The 15,010-nt window shown below is 33.5% G+C and overlaps 1 protein-coding gene across 1 annotated transcript; it reads left to right on the top strand.

Annotated features, from left to right (window-relative positions):
• The first annotated feature begins 5,002 nt into the window (after positions 1-5,002).
• On the top strand, positions 5,003-5,651 carry LOC111627885. Its single transcript, XM_023371567.1, has 2 exons — positions 5,003-5,015; positions 5,251-5,651. The coding sequence occupies exons 1-2, from the start codon at positions 5,003-5,005 to the stop codon at positions 5,649-5,651; spliced, it is 414 nt and encodes a 137-aa protein (XP_023227335.1).
• Positions 5,652-15,010: the final 9,359 nt, after the last annotated feature.

Below are 15,010 nucleotides of genomic sequence, written 5' to 3'. Positions count from 1 at the left end.
CAGAGGCACGAATTTGCCATCTGTCAAACAGCCCATTTTTCCTTATGTTTCTTAGATGTTCCTATTCACCGAACGCCGCACCAGAGTTGTGAATACTCGCTATTCAGTGGAAATGAAAAAAAGGTAAAGGAACTGTGTACTTGACATATAGTCTCAAAATATAATCCAATTTTTAAGCGCCTAAATCGTCCCGGAGTATGGATTTATTCTATATCTGAGCCACCTACATTAACTATCCGATGTCCGGCCCGACATCAAAAATCCCGTTTTTTAGCCACCACAAAAAAATTAAATCACACAGGGATGATTACCCTGCCGAATGCCTGTACCGGCTTCTTGCCCGGAATCATTCTTACCCCACACTTTCAACAACAATCAACTCTACAATTGGAGATTGCACAACAAATACTAGTTCCTCCTCTCGAACAAATACTAAATCAAACTGAGATACAACAACTGCAACAACATCTCATGGAGGTCAACCCGAAACTACAAAATTCCGATGCCCATCCTAATTATGATATAACAGTAGCTGAGCGAGATTTAGCTGTAGTCCAATATAACCTTAACCACTTGATTCGAAGAACAAGTGGATCAGTTCCCCAGGATGACTCTCTAGTTATCATAAAAATCGTTATCGGAGGTCTAGGATTTATTATAGGGGTAATTTGTCTCATTGGTGTTAGATATTATTATATTCGGTATAAGAAGACTCGACGTACGGTCCCTCCGCCTTCAACCCAATCCAATCCAGAAGAAATACCTATGAATATTAGAGAGGAGGGAACCGCAAACTCGAGGGGACCCAAAGACGTCCATTCCCGAGGAGTCCCGCTTCAGAGCGACCAGGTGCCACGAAGTTAGAAACCTATTGTTCAGTCGTATTAATAACCAATGTTAGCCCATAACCGAAATCTTTGTCTTCTTTCTCAGGTTTGATTCAATACTGTCTCTCCTCGTCCTTTGGATTGATATATATAGTTATATCTACTATTAATACTAGCCTCATGCCATCTCCTTATGTGTATTTTTCCCTTATAGGCACCACGGCATCCGCTGACACTGATGATTTCATTGCTACAATACTGAGCTGCCCCATTTGTTATAATGTAATCCAAGCGCCAGCCTATCAGTGCGTGAATGGACATCTAGTTTGTTCCACCTGCAAGCTGCGCATTATCAATTGTCATACCTGCCGGGAGCCAATGGACAATATCCGGAGCTTGACCGTCGATCAACTTACATCGACCTTAAGACTCCCATGCAAGCACCGCCAATACGGCTGCAACGAATTACTTCTTGAAACCGTACGGGCAGCACACCAGTGGAACTGCCCCTTTAGACCCATAACTTGTCCTTTCTCAACCCAAAATTGTGTTTGGAAAGGAGAACGTTCTACCCTCCCTTCCCATTTTCACAGCGCTCATCCCCAAATCCCAGACCTACACCGATCTTCTCTCCTTTTCCTGGGCATTCATTCTAACCACACCCCTCCCGTAAAATGGGCCGTTCTATAGTCCTGCTATAATCAAAAATTTTTCGTGTGCATTACTAAACATGAAGATTTGTCTGTCTCTATCTCCGTCCATCTATTGACTTCTTCTCCCCCTTCTACCTCTTTCACCTACTTTATTGCCTTTAAAAAAAGATCACAGTCACTTCAATGGACGTCCTCACTGATTCCACCCATTGAAGCCTCCACACTTTCCCCCTCTCAGCCTATGTTAAAATTATCAAGTGAACTTATCCATTCTTTCGGCGCACACAATAATCTAAAATTTTTCCTGTCTATTACCACCTCTTAATTCCTCTTTCTCCCCTTTCCAGATGAGTGAGCTCGACGAGTGGTGGAACCCCAACCCACCAATTCCTACGCAACCCACCCTGCCTGAGGTCGACCCGGCGTCCCTTCAGACAGCGTTAACCTTCACTAAATTACAACGACAAGCAGGGAAAACATCCACCACACTTATCCTGCCCGTCGGGCATAAATGTCCACCCACCAAGGAAGTAGCCTTCCTGGAGGAAAGGAATCTGATCGAACAATTTTATGAAAATAGGAACACATTTTTTCCCCCCACGCCTCGAGAACTCCCGTTTTGCAGCCTCCTCTGATGCAAGGAGGGTCCCGACCACCTAGGTCCCACAGACCACACCGATCACGCCACCCTTAATTCTATAAACCCCTCCTTACTATAAACCTTCTATATAATCCGTTATTCCAGTTTTCATGTCCTGAAATTACTAGTATAATATATAATATTCCTTATATCCCCTTTTTATATACAATTACATATAATATCATATTATCCATGTAAAATGTTGAATTATGCTATGTATATCCTTTTTATCTGTAGTATTTTATTTATCTAAATAAACAATTAACTTTTATTATCGTTTAATTTTCGTTATCCTGAATTCCACACATTCATGATATTAATTCTTAACCTTGCTTTCCCCGAGAGAGAGTAACGTCACGAATTTTGTATAACCTGTCATACCGTTATACCGATCTAGATTAATAAACTTTTATTCAACCATTATTATTAATACTTACTTTGCATATGAGAACAGTGCTTCCTTAGAATTCGAAGACTCCTAGACCATGACAAGATCCGGCTCGACCATTTCATCCTTCCTGTTCAGTCCCAAAAGCAACCCTGATCGATGTCGTCGCAGCGAAGGAAATACATCACCAGATATAGACACATATATCGAACTTAAGAAGAAAAAGAGCTTCTCTTCGTGACCAGTAACTCCATAGAGGTAGTGACCTTCGACCTAATCTCAGAGAACAACATTTCCTCGAACTGTAAACCAGTAGCCTCGTAACCAGATCTACCGAAACTTAAAACACCCAATCTACAGCCAGGAAATTTATAGCTAGCAAGGAAAGCATTTCCCCAATAGCTGTAAATCAACCATTCACCTTCTGTTTGTAATTAGCAATCTATAAATAAGATCAAGGTTACAATAAATGTCTAACTTCACGTCATTACCTATCTATATGTCGAAAAAATTCAATGGTACCCCGAATATTTCTTTATCTTGGTATAAAAATGTAAATTTAAAAGAGAGAGTAATTTATATATATATATTGCCATCACCCTCATACCTCAATCCATCCAATCTACCCTCCTAACCAAAAATCGAACTTGCTCCTTAAGAACAAGTACGATTTTAGAAAGGCCAAAGCAATGTGAGAAATAGAACGAGTTAATAAAAACAAAATTAAATGTTTAATATTAAACTATCAATTGTTTTAACAACCGTTTTTCTTTGTGTGTTAAAATTTTTCCTGGGAGGAAATCTATCCTTCCGTGCCCCGGAGTAACTTCCTTTCACAACGGAACCCGAAACTGAATCACCCAGACGTCTTTCAAAAAAACCTACGATTGGTGAAACCCGACCACAGGACCCGAAGGTATAAAGACCAGGTACCGCACAGAAGGGGGGGCCGACTCCGCCTGCAGCGATCCAGGACGCCACGCCGACCGCCTCGCCGACGAACCCTGGGACAATCCCGATACACGACCCTGAGATCCCGAAGCCTACCCGAGCAGGATCCAAACCCTTCAATACCAGAAATAGACCGAATCAACCAGAGGTATGACCCAATATTGTACACTCTCTCTTGGCGCGGTCCCTTCGAATAACGCGCAAGTAAGTAGTCTTTGTATGTTAGGATTAGGTTGTTTAAATAAATGTTTGTTTTGTGATTAAAAGTCGTCTGTAATTCGAATATCGCTCACACTTTACCGACGGCCCCTCTCACCTTCTCCACTCGACCTGACAAAAGAGTCCCGACTTTCCGGGATAGAAAAAGCATTTTCTAAGCCATCCACTGACCAGTGGGCAGTTCTCACCAAACTGTTGCCTATCAAAAAGAGGTACGACCTCGTCCTACCTCAGGCTACCCACATATATATATATTATTTTTTAATTGAAAGAAATAAAACATATATATATATATTATGTAAATAAGATGGACAAAAGTTCGTGCCAAAAATAAATTTTTTCCTCCAAATTACCAGAAGTAGTTGACTGCCATCTCGTGGCGGACAGTATCGTCTACTCTTGAAGCAGGGATCAAACATGACACCGTACCGTTAGTGAGGATCGCCTAAGATTTTACCGTTTGATTTATTTTAAAGGTAAATATAAGGGTACTAACAATTATATTTATCTTATAGTTACCATAATCGCATAATTATGTCTGAATATGAGCCAGAGAAAAAGAAAAAACGGACATATACTTATAATTTTCAAGAAGATTGGGAAGATAATTATTTTTTTTATTTATTTTAAGAACAAATGTATCTGTTTGATTTGCAATTCAACAGTTGCTATTGGAAAAAAGTGCAACGTAGAACGACATTTTACAACGGTTCATAAAAAATATGATACTGAATATCCTATTAAAAGCAGTTTAAGAAAATCTAAAGTGAAAAAATTAAAAGCCACATTAGTTGCCCAACAATCTGTATTTAATAAGTCCGTGACTAAATCAAGAGCTTCTACAATTGCTTCATTTAAGATTGCACATATACTTGCAATGCACAAAAAACCCTTTGACAATGGCAACATAATTAAAGAAGCAATGCTTGCTGCATCACAAACATTGTTTCAAGAATTTAAAAATAAGAATGAAATTATTTCAGCTATTGAAAATGTTCCATTATCAAGAAATTCAGTCACTTGTAGAATAGAAGCAATGTCTGAAAATATCAAATTACAAAGATAGAAAGATTTAGAAAAATGTGTTTTTTTAAGTTTACAATGTGATGAATCAACAGACATCTGTAATATTGCGCAAATAAATATTTATATAAGGATGGTCTTTAACGATTGCAAAGTGAAAGAAGATATACTATNTATATTATGTAAATAAGATGGACAAAAGTTCGTGCCAAAAATAAATTTTTTCCTCCAAATTACCAGAAGTAGTTGACTGCCATCTCGTGGCGGACAGTATCGTCTACTCTTGAAGCAGGGATCAAACATGACACCGTACCGTTAGTGAGGATCGCCTAAGATTTTACCGTTTGATTTATTTTAAAGGTAAATATAAGGGTACTAACAATTATATTTATCTTATAGTTACCATAATCGCATAATTATGTCTGAATATGAGCCAGAGAAAAAGAAAAAACGGACATATACTTATAATTTTCAAGAAGATTGGGAAGATAATTATTTTTTTTATTTATTTTAAGAACAAATGTATCTGTTTGATTTGCAATTCAACAGTTGCTATTGGAAAAAAGTGCAACGTAGAACGACATTTTACAACGGTTCATAAAAAATATGATACTGAATATCCTATTAAAAGCAGTTTAAGAAAATCTAAAGTGAAAAAATTAAAAGCCACATTAGTTGCCCAACAATCTGTATTTAATAAGTCCGTGACTAAATCAAGAGCTTCTACAATTGCTTCATTTAAGATTGCACATATACTTGCAATGCACAAAAAACCCTTTGACAATGGCAACATAATTAAAGAAGCAATGCTTGCTGCATCACAAACATTGTTTCAAGAATTTAAAAATAAGAATGAAATTATTTCAGCTATTGAAAATGTTCCATTATCAAGAAATTCAGTCACTTGTAGAATAGAAGCAATGTCTGAAAATATCAAATTACAAAGATAGAAAGATTTAGAAAAATGTGTTTTTTTAAGTTTACAATGTGATGAATCAACAGACATCTGTAATATTGCGCAAATAAATATTTATATAAGGATGGTCTTTAACGATTGCAAAGTGAAAGAAGATATACTATTAGTTTTGCCACTACAAGGAAATACACGTGGAAAGGACATATACGAAGTTATTAAAAACTACATTAAAAAAATTAATCTGCCCCTTCAAAAACTTGTGTCCATAACAACTGATGGAGCACCTGCTATGATTGGTTCTGGTGTTGGCTTCATCGCATTATGTAAGAATGATGCTGAGTTTCCAAATTTTTTTCATTATCACTGCATCATCCATCAACAGGCGTTAGGTACAAAGGTGTTGCATTATGAACATGTCATGAAAGTTGTTATAAAAATTGTAAATTCTATTCGAGCCATACCACTTCAGACAGATTATTTAAAATACTGACTGATGAACTTGATGCTGAATATGGAACTTTAATGTTACATTCTGAAGTTAGATGGCTTAGTAAGGGAAAAGTCTTACAACGATTTGTAGATCTTCTACCAGAGATAAAACTGTTTGTAGAATCCAGAAATGAAACTTATGAAGAACTTAATGATCATGTCTGGTTGTCAGATTTATCCTTTCTTACTGATATAACAGCCAAAATGAATAAACTCAATCTTGAACTTGAAGGGGAACAAAGAACTCTTTTTCAATTAATAGGAAGTGTAAATGCATTTCAGTCAAAATTAAATTTGTGGATATCCCAAATTAAAGGATGTAACTTCAGCCATTTTCCAAATTTACAGAATTATATTCATAAATATAAGATAATTGAATCAGATAAATATTCTGAAAATCTTGCTGAACTTAAAAATAATTTCGAAATTAGATTTTCTGATTTTCGTAACATTCATCCAATTGTTTCATTCATTTTAAATCCATTTGTTGATATTAATATTTCTGAAATATCACAAAAAATTGCAAGTATATTGAATAAAAATGTCAGTATTTTAGAAATGGAAATAATTGATTTTCAATCTGACCTACAATTAAAAGCAAGAGTATCACAAACTGATTTTTGGACACTTGTGGATGAGAGAAAATATCCACTTGTAAAGGAAACTTTTCAAAGGTTAAACTCCCGCTTTGGATCAACTTACCTTTGTGAAAGTGGATTTTCGACAATGAAATTTTTAAAATCAAAGTTCAGATCCAGAATGACGAATGAGCATCTAAATGATTGTATGACTCTTGCTGTAACACCTTACGCACCAGAGTACAATAAACTGGCAGAAGACATGCAATGTCAGTCTTCACACTGATTATTAATAAATAAGTTTTGTTTGTCCTGTATCATATTTAATTTGTAGTAGATTAGTAGTAGTGTAATATTATTGTGTATTCTTTTACCTATTGTCGCTGAATTTTTCAAGAAAAAGGTCGTCGTCCTATGTGTGGCTCGCCTAAAATTTTTAAACTCTTCATTTGCTACAAGTAGACTAAAGGTTGGGCATCATTGCCATATGGCAAATGGTCTATCATCTGAGAACAGGTCTGCAATTGACAAAGTCGACGTTTCTTTTGTTTTCCCTCTGTTTACAAGTCAACACCTTACAAGTGGTATATTACCCGATAGCATGTGGGTCTAATTGACAAGGTCGCGCTTTTTTTTGTTCCCTCTCTGCTAAAAGGTCAATGCTTTACAAGTATTGATATATAAAGCCTTTGGTGAGGTGCTGGATTTATTCAGTCACGATGCCTAAGCCAATATCTAAAGACCTACGACAGCTGATAATACGACGCCACAATGAGGGGAGAAGTTCAGACGAAATAGCAGAGATGTTCAAAATTTCTACAAGAACTATCCAGCGCATTGTGAAATTATCCCTAGACACTGGTTCCGTGTCACCGGGGAAAGTGAAGGGCCGCGAACGTCAGACGACAGAAGTGGAGGACGCTCGCCTACAAGCCTGCAGCCGGGAGAACCCATTCAAAACGGCGGCAACACTCCGAAGGGAGCTAGATTTAAACGTATCGACGAGTACTGTAAGAAGAAGGTATGTAACATTTGTAGTATAATAGTAAGAAACATAAAAAGCAAAATAATATATATATTTTATTAATAGGTTGCAACAAGGTAATTTGTTTGGGCGAAGGGCGGCCATAAAACAGGTGTTAACAGTAGCGAACCAATTCGATCGTCTGGGGTTTGCCCAAGAGTATCTCCGATGGACCACAAATGGTTGTCGTCGGTGATATTTACCGACGACAAAATATTTTCCTCAGATTCCAGCGGGCCTGTGTGGGTGCGTCGCCCACCATCTACTAGGTATAACCCTGAATATGTGTGGCGCACCCAAAGCCGGCATTTTTTCATTGGTGAGTGTTTTAATGTTGTGTTATCGTGTATCTAGGTCATTAACTCTTTGAATATGACAACTTATCTGGTTGTTCATTTTTTAAATCACAACTTTATTGACTTTTTTTCTGTTTACACGTGTATGGGGATGGATGACCTCAGCTGGTCCCGGAAAGTTGGTCATCATAGACGGTCTCCTCACCACCATGCAATACATCGAAATCCTCGAGCAGGTGTTGTTGCCGACGGTAAGGGCCATCTATGGCAAAGAACGTTTTTTCTTTGTTCACAACCGCTCCCCCGTACACACAGCCAACGTGTGTAGGAAATGGATAGCCGAACATCCACAAGTTATCGACATGAGATGGCCAGGGAGGGGAGCCGACCTCAATCCTATTGAGCACGTTTGGGCCGAGTTCACCTGCGCCCCGTTCATGTGACAAATCCCAACGACTTCTGGGAAGTCGTCCACGGTCGTTGGAAAAAGTTTTGTGAGGGCGTACTCTGCCAAAATCTTGTGGCGAGTATGCCTAAACGACTGAATCAGGTCGTAAACAACGTCGGGATGTGGACAGAGTACTGACCGTCTCCCCTCCATCTGTGATATTTAACTGGTTGTTTTACCAGACATTTTGTAAATAAGTTTTTGTAAATATGCATTGTAAATAGATTTTTGTAAATATATTTTTGTAAATAAATGAATGTTCTTAGATATTAAATGTAAATAGTCATTTCTAAACTTTGTGTTTTTCTAAGTCACGAAACTATTATAACGTTTAATTGTGCAATGTTATTATAACTGTTACTTGACATTACTCACGCTCGAGTTTTTCTCGTGCAGGTTACATAGTTAAAATCAAAAAATATTTATTTTTTTATTTTCGGATGTTTTTTTAAGTCTAAATTTTTTCAAAAATTTTTTCCCGCGCAAAAAAATTTTATCACGATTATAATCAACCTTTAATGACGATTAACGCTTAATTGTTTTTTACGGGATTTTTTTAAAAATCAAATTTCATTCATCGTTCTAAAGTTCTAGTGCTTTGGTAAAGTTAATTAAAGCTACTTTCTTGTGTCAAAAACGACCTCCAATAGTTTTTTAATTAATAGATTTTATTATATATACGTTTAATTAAGTCGGGGGAGTCGAAAATCGCAATAAAAAACGTAATTTTTCAAAAATGTTTAAAAATATACAGCCAGCTAGTATTCATCCTACTAGATCTAAATATAAAAATATGTTTGAGATATGTTTATGAAATATACAAAGTTAAAACTGTGAGATATATAATTAGTAGTTAATATTTTTGTTCAAAGATAGATAAATGAAGCATTCTGTACTAATATGTTGTATTAACAAACACCGCCCTTGTAGCAGGTGAAAGCCTTATACGCTTAATAAATTGAATTGAATATATATTCATCCTACTTTATACCCTTGGAGACTTCTGTGAGAATGACACCGATGAGTAATTGTGTTTACAGCTGGATGACCTTGAGAACAACTGGGTGGTGTTTCGGGAGAGAGTTCGCAGAAAGGCGAGACAATGGAAAGTAAACTTTCTCTTCAGAATTAACTCATTTCTTTCGTTTTTTTCAGTTTTATGTTTAATTACATTAAAATTAAAAATCCTGAATGGAAATAGAGTAAAATGGGTTAATGTGACTTGCTGTCAGATTGGTCGCTTAGATATATTTGAAAATTTACAATTTTATGTAAAATAGTATGTGACAAAGTATGAATACACCTGAACCCCATAACAATATATATTAATCCACTTTAAGTATTATTATTTTATTTAGAAGTCATTTTAAACATTATTACTTCAAATTATGAAATGGAATGTATTAAGACGGAGGGGAAGAAGCGATGCGTGGTAAAAAAAATGTGTTTTTATCTAAATTATAATAAAATTTACTTATACTTGTGTGAAATATCGACAATTTTCTTCTGGAGAAATGTTTCTTGATAAAATTAATTATCTTTATGAATAAAACTTTCAATAATACATTATTTACAATGACTGACATTCCTTTATTATCCTTTGTGTATTATGTATTAAACAAAGTATCCTAGATTGTAGCATAATAATGTGTATAAAAACTGAAAATTCTGTTAATTTGTAAACACAGATACTCTCACATAAAAAGCATAGGCCTACTTAAACTCTTTACCTTTCACCTGACTTATTCGCAATTGAATTTTCCTAAATAAAACTATTTAATTTCTAATTTATTTGACAGAAAGAAATGTCTATGGCCCGTATTTCCTATATTTAATATTTTTGTCATGCCATTATTTCAAATATCGAAAAAAAATAATTTCTAATATCGAAATATATGAACATTTTCATGTGTAAATATTATATTTCGATACTTTTAATGACAATAAATTATAAGCTTGTTGGAGGGATGTCAGCTTATTTGTCTGTTCTTTCATATAATTCGTTTTTTCTGTATTTACACTCAATTTATGTAAAAATTATTTTATTGTGCTGTTTATATTTAATATCTTATCTTTGTTTCTGTTTACTAAATTGAATTTTACAGTAAAATACTGGGAAACTATATAATAAAAACCAAACATAAATTGCATAGCTTAATTTTTACAATATCGACTTAAAATTGATAAAAGAATTATTATTTAATAATTATAATTAATTTGTACGCAAACATTAAGTTTTAAACATATTTCTTCATATGCTTTCGGTCACGTGATCGTTCTATATTTAGATTTAACTTGGCGGAAAATTTTGCGCAGTGGCGTTTTCATGTCTAATTTGCATATTTGAGATATTAGTAGTATACATATGACACGTACCAATCACAAAATTCGTTTGACACGTACTAATCACAAAATTAATTTATATACGTAATTTTAAAATTACTTATATTTTACAATTAAACATATAAGAAATGTGATTGGACAATTGTTTCATATAAATTCAATTTTAATATACGTTAGAATTTATTTTAAAGACTGAATTAGTTATGGAAGCATACGGTTTTATTATTACCTACGATGGAGAGAGAAATTATTCTGTTTCTCCTCGTTTGTACAAGTCTTTGGATAGCTGTATTGCTGCGGTAAATAAGTTTTCTTTTGATATTCCCGATAATTTTCCAATTGTTTTGCGTTATTTTAAAGTTAACGGAGAAATATGGAAGGGAGATGGAAAGTTTGGATTTGTAATTGTTGACGAAAATGAAAGAATTAACGAAGTAAGTAATAACTTATATTATTCGTTCGAGGAATGTTCGGATGTTATGAACGAAGTTTATGTTGAAAAGTCCAAGAAGAATATATTAATATTTAGAGAGATAAATTGTGGATCAAAGCATTATAAATTTACGAAAGTTCATAAAATCGACTGATGATAATGTATTTCAAGCATCCGAGTAACTGTATAATCGCTGGGCCGTCGCAATGTGGAAAGATAACGCTGGTAAGAAAAATTATTCGCTGTAAAATTTATGAAAAATTATTAACAAAATTTTATGGTGTTATTCTGTATATTTGCCGTTTTTTCGTGACGAAAAACATATTACATTTATGTATGGTTTACCTGAATCCGTGCAAGGATGGGATTTAGTAATAATTGATGATTTGATGCACGAACTGGGCTCAAAAACTGCGTTCCTCTTTACCACAGAGTCTCACCATTATAACGTAAGCGTGATCCCGATAATGCAGAATTTGTTTCCGAAAAATAAAATTATGAGGGATATAACTTTAAATACTAATTATTTGATTTTGTTTAAAAATAATCGTGATGAAAGTCAAGTAAGTTGTTTGGGACGGCAAGCTTTTGCAGGAAAATGTAATTTTTTTATGGATGCGTATAAAAAAGCAACGGAAAAAAATTTTGGTTATTTGTTATTGGATTTTCACCCAAAAACAGACAAGAAACTTTCGGTGCGAGATTCGTGTTTTCCAAATGAACAAGGTATTTTTTGGCTATACTTACCGATAAAATGAAGAACGTAAAGAAAAATTACCATATGCTGGCGCTTTTAGCTGAAACTACTCCGTCTCAGCGAAGAGCAATATTGAAAGAGGCTACTCCCGATCAAGTTAAAGTTTTGTGCGAAATATGCGATAATTTGCGGAGAGGAAATATTCCTGTCAATGTTCATAAATTACGAAAATATAAAAAAATAATCCGGAAATTAAGTGAAAAGCATGTTCCTTTAAATACTAAGAAAAGAATTTTAGTTAATCAATCTGGTGGATTCCTTCCTCTTCTACTGGCGCCATTATTGTCTATGGCAGGAGGATTAATTGGTAAAGTAATAGGAAAAAGAATTTAATGGCAAAGCAAATGGCTTTAGTCCCTCCCAAACTGTTAGCAGCATATCGGAAACCTTAAATAAGAATTGGTAATAATATTGAAGAATTACTCGAGAGCACCGATTTATCCGACGATAGTAAAGTTAAATTATTAAGTCAACTGATTTCGAGATATCAGAGAACGATTCATGCACCAAAAGAACCAGTTAGAGTATCCGTCGTACCGGACGAAAATCAAGAAGTGTCTTCTCCACCCGAAGAAAAACCCGATGATAATGGGGAGGATGTAATTGTTAAACAAATTACTATATCTGTCCCTCAGTTATATCAAAAATATGTACCGCATTTAATCGACAGACTGAGACAAAATCATTACGGATGGAATGAAAAAGGCGAATTGACAATCGGCGGTAAGCCAGTTGCTGGAAGTCATATGGTGGATTTAATATCCCATTTAATGAGAAATAAAAAAACTCCATTAGCCCCTTCCAGTTTTAATGAATTTTGGCAAGCCTTACGAGAAATAAATATTCCTAAAGAGTGGATTGGAAACAAAAGTTTGGCGACTACCCGAAATCGGCGAGAAACCAAGATATCAACCGATACCTGTTGAAAGTCCCGAAGAAATTTTTTCTTCAATTTCTCCGAGAATATTTTACCAGTGGAAAAAATCATCTACGAAAAAAAGGAAAAAGGGTCCTGAATGGAGAAACTTTTGAAATCAATATATTATAATCCTAAATCTTCGGCATCGTTTGGAGGAGTGAGTAAACTAGCTAAAGCTTCTAATTTACCAAAATCTGTGGTCGAAAAATGGCTGTCTTGCCATTAATTTAATTAAGAAGTTTTTTTNTATTAATAAATAAGTTTTGTTTGTCCTGTATCATATTTAATTTGTAGTAGATTAGTAGTAGTGTAATATTATTGTGTATTATTTTACCTATTGTCGCTGAATTTTTCAAGAAAAAGGTCGTCATCCTATGTGTGGCTCGCCTAAAATTTTTAAACTCTTAATTTGCTACAAGTAGACTAAAGGTTGGGCACTGCTGTCATATACATTTGCACTGTTAATAAATACTTGCTTATTTTTGAATGCATTGGAAATTCAGAATTATATAGTATTACAAGAGGATCTTAATTGGTGTTTCTTATATTCTTATAAATCAACAATGTCATCTAAACAAAACAACTATAGTTAAAATATGTGAAAAAACTACAGGAAATGAAAGACAAAATTAAAGCTCTAAGGAAGAAATTCAGCAGCTCCTGACACACTTTCATTGTAAATGAATATTATAAGTACACNTTTACAACATACTTTACCAAAATAAATGAAAATATACCTAAAAAATTTAGGGTGCCGTGGATTGGACATCCCTGCTTTACACTGTACACTACACTAAGGAATATTAAATATATATTGAATAACAATGAAAATTTATGATGAAAATATTGAAATTATTTTATTGGAACAAAGATAGTTATGTAATGAATAAGCATTATTCTTTTTAATAATAATAAAAAAATAATGTTTATGCACTTTGTTATAATAGATAAACTACATAATCTTATAAATGTATACATATGTATAAAAAATTTAAATTTATAAATATATATTAACATTGTTCTTATATTTTTTATAATTATAAACTTATTATTCTATGTATATTATTATTGATTTACTGAATTGAGTTAGAAGTAATGAGTATGAAACAACTCTAAATGTAAATTTTGTTATTATATCAGATGATACTTTAATCTGGAATTTATATATTATAACATATTCAAAATGCATAATAAATGTAATTGTAATTGAAATATAAATTTGTCATAAAAAAATTCTTAGAGTTGAGCAATAATACAACTTATTAACAATAAAGATTGCTAATATTTAGTAAAAGAACTAGGATATGATTGATTAATCTTATTAGATAGCATTTGTAATGTGGAAGTTAAAGATATTTATAATATTTACATCAAATATTAAAAATTTAAAACACAAAATGAAACTTATCTTTCAGCCAACCTATATGATTAAGCAGTTATTAGTCTGTATGTAATCCTAGCTTCTTATTTAAAAAAGAAAAAATTTACAAATATCAGTTAACAGTGGAGGAATTGATTGATTACAATAGAATTTTCAGAAATTTATCATTATTAATATGATAATTTAAGGAAAAAACAAATATATAAGAAGGTTTACATAAATACATCCACAGGTAAATCCACAAATAAAAAAATTATTAATGATTAATGCAGTTTTATGGTTATCACTAAAAATTCTGTTTAACTTATTGTTTTCGTTAAATCATATTCGTTAGATTTGTTGTACGAAGAAAAACATTTTAAATAAATGAAAGATTAGTTTGTTTCAAATGCTACCGTTGAAAGATTTACTTTTTTGATGACTGATATGTATCTAAACTAGAAATTAAACAAATTATTAAGTGTTTTCAGAAGAAAACTTTTTTGTATTTTATTTACTATTGTAGTGAGTGGAAGATTTTATTAAACAAAAGAAGAGATATTACAAATGTTCAAATATTTTTTTTTTCTTAAATAAATCCTCAAATTTTCCATGACATACTAACAAAACTTTTGTTTTTGTAAGGAATTTTATTCTAGAAATAAATATATATATATATAGAATTATTACATAAGTATATAGTCATTTTCAAATTATTATAGATAGCCTAATTGAGAGAACGAGAT

The sequence above is a fragment of the Centruroides sculpturatus genome, unplaced genomic scaffold, assembly GCF_000671375.1.
Source record: "Centruroides sculpturatus isolate CEXI.00-Female unplaced genomic scaffold, Cexi_2.0 scaffold335, whole genome shotgun sequence".
NCBI classification, from domain to species: domain Eukaryota; kingdom Metazoa; phylum Arthropoda; class Arachnida; order Scorpiones; family Buthidae; genus Centruroides; species Centruroides sculpturatus.
Note: the sequence above shows the minus strand (reverse complement) of the source record. Positions and strands in the feature narration are given on the sequence as shown.